This window comes from Marmota marmota, unplaced genomic scaffold (assembly GCF_001458135.2).
Source record: "Marmota marmota marmota unplaced genomic scaffold, marMar, whole genome shotgun sequence".
Classification (NCBI taxonomy): domain Eukaryota; kingdom Metazoa; phylum Chordata; class Mammalia; order Rodentia; family Sciuridae; genus Marmota; species Marmota marmota.
In genome coordinates, this window is record NW_026000185.1 from 627246 (window position 1) to 634203 (window position 6958).

The 6958-nt window shown below is 51.9% G+C and overlaps 1 protein-coding gene across 1 annotated transcript in view; it reads right to left on the minus strand.

Annotated features, from left to right (window-relative positions):
* Clec16a (C-type lectin domain containing 16A) overlaps positions 1–6958 on the minus strand; it is a 186260-nt gene that overhangs the window by 97894 nt on the left and 81408 nt on the right. The window contains exons 16-18 of the mRNA XM_048790048.1: positions 5882–5945; positions 3147–3197; positions 789–917 (exon numbers count right to left, since the gene is read on the minus strand). Of these exons, the coding sequence (XP_048646005.1) occupies positions 789–917; positions 3147–3197; positions 5882–5945 (244 nt within the window). The remainder of the gene's footprint in view (positions 1–788; positions 918–3146; positions 3198–5881; positions 5946–6958) is intronic.

Consider the following 6958-nt stretch of genomic DNA (forward strand, 5'->3'; position numbering starts at 1 on the left):
GGGGGGGCTGCAGATCCCTCTGGTCCGGGTGTACGCAGCAGGTCACTCCCACTTTCCAGACTCCCCAGGTAAATCACCTCTGCCACTGCAGGCCCACACAGATGGCCCCAGAAGATGTGGCTGATGACCAGAGTCAGGTGCAATGAGCTCCCCTAAGTCGCCCCCTGATGTTCCCGTCTCTGGGAGTGATTTTCTAGGAAAAGGCTGTGGTGCTTTCTAAGAAAGACACCGTGATCACAGGGGGAGATAAAGTCCCATGAGGCCCTGCTGCGCCGCTTCCTAGAGCGCCACCACGGAGAAAAGTGCTGATAACGGAAGCGCGCGCTCCAGCCACTTCTGAGAACTGATCTGCCCTCCACGCCCGCCTCTCCTCTCCACAGGCCCCCAGAATCATAATTTCACTTGCGTGTGCCTAGCCCCAAGATCTGTCAGATACCTTAGCGGCACGCCATCTCTGGGGGTCCTGAGGTCTCCGGGCAGCCTTCACGCCCGAATCTCCTGCGCTGCAGGTTGCGAGCTCACCCATTGGTCTGCAGAAGCCCAACCTCCTGGCTTCCGCTCTGGGAGCTCGGGGCTCAGGCTGCGCTCTGCCCTGCCAGGCAGCGGGTGTGCAGCCCACAGTGCTGCCAGGGCCATGACGTTTTCAAGGGCAACTCCCTGGGGAGAGCATCGGCTGGTGGAGGTTCTCTCTACCCAAGACTGAGCTCACGTTCAACACAGAGTCTTGACTTGGACCACGAGCTCTGTCCCTGCCCGCCTGGCAAGGGTTCTGGCCAGGGCTCACTCACCCTCCTTGTCTTCTCCACGTCACCACACGGCAGTCGCTTCACAAAGTCGATGCCTGTCAGCGGCGTGCCTGTCGGGGGCAGCAGGATGGAGGCGTCCATCATGAGATACTCCACATTCATGGGCTTCATCTAGGAGAGAGACATCACAGGAAGCCTCTAAGAAGGTCCCGCACTTGGGAGGGCAGATGCACGAGCACGGTGCCGTCTGTGTTTTCTAAGTTGCAGATTTTTTCTTTAGGTGAAGCCAAGGGTGCCAGGCATGGAGGTCACACCTATGATCCCAGCCACTCAGGAGGCCAAGACAGGAGGATCACAAGTTCAAGGCCAGCCTTAGCAATGTAGCAGGCCCTGTCTCAAGACAAAAAAAAAGGGCTGGGGATGTAGCTCACTGGTAAAGTGCCCCTGTATTCAGTCTCCACCATGGGCCCCCAAAACAGGGAAGCTGGGGCTACAGCATCACTCATTGCAGGCTGCCTCTCTCTTCTTTTGGGCCCTGTGAAGTACCTTCCTTCAGAGGTCTGAGGTCTCCCACCTCCAATACCTGTATTCCAGAGCAGGGGCAGCGCCCTGTTTTGGCCGTGGGATGCCCTCAAGCCTGGGCCTTCCGGCAGCACTTCTCGGCCTGCCCCACTTGCTCACAGCTCCTCTGCTGCTCACAGCCTCCCCTTGGGTGCCCTGCAGTCCGCCACCGGAGGCCAGCCTCAGGGCCACTGCACCTCTCGCATTAAGCTAAGGAGAGCGGGGGAGCACCCAGAGCCAAGGCCTGGTTTGGGCCCCTCCTCGGGCACTGCAGCAGCATTCAAGGCCCGTCCACATCTGGTTTTACTCAGGGGCCGATTTCCCAGGCCTGAGCTGAGGACGGACTCCAGCTGCAGTTCCAGGGCGTGTCACTGTCGCACTTTTCTAGAATGCCAGGCATTGGGCAGTAAACAATGGATTAAAACAAACAATACCCAGGAAAGCGCCCCAGGGTGGGAAGGGAAGGGAATGGACACTGGACACTTTTGCCCACGGAGGCTGCATGAGGCTTCCCCGCAGGGTCTTCTACACTCATCCTGGCTCTGTCACGTGGCTTCATTGTACAGATGAGAGAAATCAAGGCTCCGAGTTTAAGCAACTTGCCCAACGTTGCACAGTAAGCACACAAAAAACGCAAACAAGCTTTCCCACATGGCAAGTGACACGTGGAAATTTACATTTCCAAACAGGAAACCAAACTATGGAGAATGACATTGTAAAAGGAGGAGTCGGGGATAAGATGAAATGGCAAATAATCCCCGAATCCGTTCCATTTTGATTACTCTTCCGAAGAGCGCAAGTCTGAGCCGTGCTTCTGAAGGGCTGGAGGGGACAGAGGACTGTGTGCACCAACAGGAGCGAGGCAGTCGTGGAAGCCCACGCAGCACGGGAGGCCTGGCTGCTGGCCGCTGCTGGGCACCTCTAGAGCCTTGAAAGGCCCCGGCGAGGCCTCAGGGCGTGCAGGGACTGGGATGATGTGGTGAGGCCTGCGGCTCAGAGCCCAGTGAACGGACCCTGAAGCCAGGAGACACTTAGCCACACTGTCGTTTTGACATTTTAAACACATTTATTATGAACAGTCCAAATCACTTCCTACTTTGGTGAGTAACGTCCACAAAAAGGAAAATTTGTCATCTGTTTACTGAGTGCAGGTTCTCTCTACCCAAGACCTGAGCTCACGTTCAACACAGAGTCTTGACTTGGACCACGAGATCTGTCCCTGCCCGCCTGGCAAGGGTTCTGCTCAGGGGCAGGGGCTGGGGACGCAGAGACAGACGAACAAACAGAAAGCTGTTATCTCCTGCGTGGTGGCTTCCCAAGACTCACTGCCTGCCGGAATGTGCCGGGCAGTGGCAAAGCAGAAGACATCACAGAACACAGGGACAGGAAGGGACTGTAAGGCCAGATGCTCTGCTGGAGGAAGGCTGGCTCTGCCACTCATCAGCGGGACACAAGCGGGACATGATTTGGCCTCTCCGACTCCCAGTTTCCTCATTAACAAAAAGGAGACAATGAGAGCAGCTTTTCCCTTTGGTTGATGTGAAGACCAAGGGATTTAATATGCACATAACCTGCCTTTCTTGATGGGCTGGAACAGACCCTCAATAACCCCCCCACGCCCGGTGCTATTCGTATCAAAGTGCATATTTCTGACTCCTATTATAGGCATGACCCAACAGGGGAGTGAATGTGACCTGAAATCTCAGTGGTGGTGGGGATCAAAGGGCTCCACTGAAAACTGACTTTCCACCATCTCAGAAAGCCCCGTCAGACCCAGAGTCTCCTGTGGGTCTGGCAGGCGCACGTGCGCCCATCAGGTGTGCGACGGCCCTCACTTACCGTCATGCTTCTATACTCATCTTCAAACATGTCCAAAAAAATGTCTTCTCCCTAAAAAGAAAGGAAGGGAGGGAAGAGAAGACTATTCATGTTTTTGTTTTGTTTTTTTTTCCATAAACACAGTATTATAAACTCTAGCTCTTGGCCTCTGAGGCCATCTGTTTCTCATTATCAAGTTCTCGTAAATCACCAGGAAGTAAAATACACACGTGAATGTGAACACACATGCTCAAAATCAGCAAATATCAAATTGCACCACTCAACATTTTTCTCCTTTTTTAAAAAGCATATTGAATTCTTTTTGTCAAAGCAGTTAATTAGAAACCAACAACAAAAATAGCATCGTACATAACTAAAATATAGAAGAGGTTGCTATTTCAAGTGCTAGACATCATCTATTTGTCAAGAATCGCTGTAGAAATGGGGAGTTCTGGGTAAGTCACCATGTTAAAATTATGAGGCCCACAATTTGAAAGAAGAGAATTATTAAGAATGCTTAACCCTAAAATCACACAACCTGTTTTGTTTGCATTTGAGGAGAGCCCCCGGGGTCTTACAGTACCTCGGGGCTGAGCCTCTCTCTGCCCAGGAGATTCCCTTCAGAATGGTGGTGGTCACAAAGTTGGATGTGTGACACAGAAGCTGGGGCCAGGTCTACTTGTGACAGCCCCTCTGCAAGGATGGGAAGACACAAGGACAAAGGTTGCCAGGCCACGTCTTCTGGGCCACTCAGTGTGAGGGGAAATGAGCAGGAGTGCATAAAACACGGAGCAGAGTCTGCCCCTCAGCCAGGGCTCAGGAAATGTTAGTGCTCACTGTCACTATAACCTCTACTGGGGCAATGACAGTCACAGCTGTCTCGTCTGGCTCCTCAAACAGCCACACAAGCGTGCACACACACATAACAGAGTCAGCTTGGAAAGACAGAGACCCTTTTCTACTTTTCCAGGGGCCAGGACCATAGATAAACTTGAACATTCTTGCATGTTGTGAGTAGCACCAACAGAAACGATGGCCCCCGGAACGCCCCGAGCCTCCTGAGACCTTATACTCAGGATGCAGACATTACAAGATAAAAGCACGAACAAAAACATGGATTGGGAGAATGAAGATAAAACCCAGACCCATCCGCTGCCCTTAGGCATCACTGGGGTGAACCAGGGCCTCCTGGTGCCGGGCCAGTGCTCTGCCAGGCAGGGCTTCCCTGGTGTCAATAAAGCAGCACCCTCTGGGGAAACGTCCCCCTCTATGCCTTTCTGTCTCTGGATTCCAAAAGCTTTCGGCGCCAGGGTGGTAAATAAATTTAGAGCAGTTCTGCTGGAAAGAGATTTGAGGATGACTAAGGCAGCAGCCACAGGCCTTTCTTTTGGGCTTGGCTAGAGGGAGCGTGTCCCTACTCCAAGGCCAGGTGTTGCTTTGAGTGTTCAGACAGGAGCTAGGATGTCCTCCCCAGTGAGTGGGGCCACAGTGGTGCTACTCACTGGGCATGTCCACCACTGACACTGGGTGGAGTCAACTGAGCCTCGCAAGGTGCCCTCCAGGTTCTAGGACCTGACCTTGTCTCATTACAGACTGACAACAAGGGGTAGTGGGCGTAAAAGCTTCCTGCACAGAGACAGCAGTTTAGAGAGTATAGTGAAAGCATGGGCACAGGTCAAGGAAAGGGCAGTGCTGACCCCTTCCCCTTCCCCTTCCTAGGGGATGTGCACTAGCCCTGCTTTCAGGAGGGAAACCGTGACTAACAGGATCTGGGGGAGAGCTAACATGGAGGCTGAAGAACGAGAAGGCCCTTAGCACCACCTGACACCATGCTGGCCAACGATGAGGCCCTGTAAGGTAAGGCTCACTGTCTCCGTCCCTCCAACATTCCTGTGTTAAAATCCTAACCCCAGGGTGACACGACATGGAGTGTTTGGGGGGTGACTAGGTCATCAAGATAGAGCCCTTGTGAATGGGGCTAGTGACCTTATAAAAGTGACCCCAGATACTGCCTGCCCCTTCCACCATTGGAGGACACAGGGAGAAGGCATCACCCACGAGGAAGCAGGCCCTCTCCAGCCGGAGTCTGCCTTGCCCTTGGACTCCCACTCCCCAGAACGGTGGGGATCAGTGTCCACTGCTCACAGGCCGCCCAGCTGATGGGAGTTTGTTATAGCAGCCCAAGCAGACAAACAGTGTGCCTGGGTAACGGAGGCAGCTCACTGGCATGGTGCATGCCTCGCACGCCTGAGGCCCCATTCCCGTGCCAGCACCATGAGGGAAGAAAGCCAAACAAGATGATACCAACCAGGTATCCAAAACGAATCCCCTGGACCTGAAGATCAGTCTCTGTGAATTTTTCAGGTTCTGAAAGATGACTTTGTAAAATCTCACTAGACTCGATGACAAAGGTCAGCGGTCTCCATGAGGGTTCCAAGCATGTATGTATGTTCATACACGTAAATAAAATCATGGGTGACTTACAAGTGATTGTACATGTATCAGCACATGTGACTCATGCACATAAGTCCGTCCTGTATCATTTAGTTATATGGAGTCCTCAAGAATTTTTCTGTTAAGAGAGCACGAAAGTTCCAAGAGCACTGCTCTGGAGAGTAAGAATCGAGCATTTTTTACTCAGTGATCATAGGTCTAAAAATCCTGAAGCACATAACCCTTATGTACATGGGACCAGTCATCATGATCCTGTTTCCTCAAGACACCCCATTGTGATGTCCACCTGTGCTGCCAATTACCTTGTAAAAATGTCTTGCGAGGTGGACACTCTCTTCTCTTGCACCCTGTGAAAAGAAAAAGGGACTGTGAAGGGGTGGGTCTCCGGAGCAAGTGGTGGGTTTAGTTACAAATTCTAAAATCAGGGTGCACAGAAAATAGATGACAGGCAAATATCCTCAGATTAGAAAAAGGTTCTTAGCTGAGTGTGCTCATGCATGCCAGTAATCCCAGCAACTCAGGAGGCAGAGACAGGAGGATCTCAAGTTCAATGGCAGCCTCAGCAACTTAGTGAGGCCTTTACCAACTTAGTAAGACCCTGTCTCAGAATAACTATAAAAAGGGCTGAGGATGTTGCCCCATGGTGAAGCGTTCCTGGGTTCCATCCCCAGGGTGGGGGCAGGCAAAAAGAAAGAAAAGGGTTCTGAATGAGAATTCCGGAGGGAGGGTAGCGCTCCAGTGAGAATGAGGAAAGGGCAGGCAATTCAGTGCCAGGACCCGGGAAGTGCTTGGTCTCACTGAGTGGGGCAAGTGGTCATTAAGTATGGCCATGATGATTCCGCTTTTATAAAAGAAAAACTTGTGTGTATGAGCGCGTATGTGAGGGCGTATCTGCACAGATGCACTCAAGTGTCAATTTCAATTACTATATTTTACCTATTGATGCTTCCTAAGTTTTCTAAAAAATATGGATAATAAGGGGGACATTAAAAGCTATGGAAAACCTAATAAATGTATATTTCACACAAAAAAAACGATAAATAAATGTGTGTGGGTGTGTGTGTATGTGTACGTATGTGTGTGTTTGTAAATGTATAAAAGTTTTGTAACACAAAAGAAACCATTTAAAATCCTGGGGTCAAACCCAGAACCAAATAACTGGAACAGAAGCTCTGAAGTGGAAAGCTGGGCAGGCTCTGCGGGGAAGCTGGCTGGAGGGATTCCTTCTAGACCAAAGGCTGGGGGGGGGCCTGAGGTCACCTTCTCCTAGCTGAGCTGTGGACACCAGGGGCAGGGCTCCATCTGTACACAGACAGAGACCTCCCTCCCCCCTCCCCCCCTCGTGGCCCCTCCCGCCCTCCCCGTCCCCTCCGCTACGG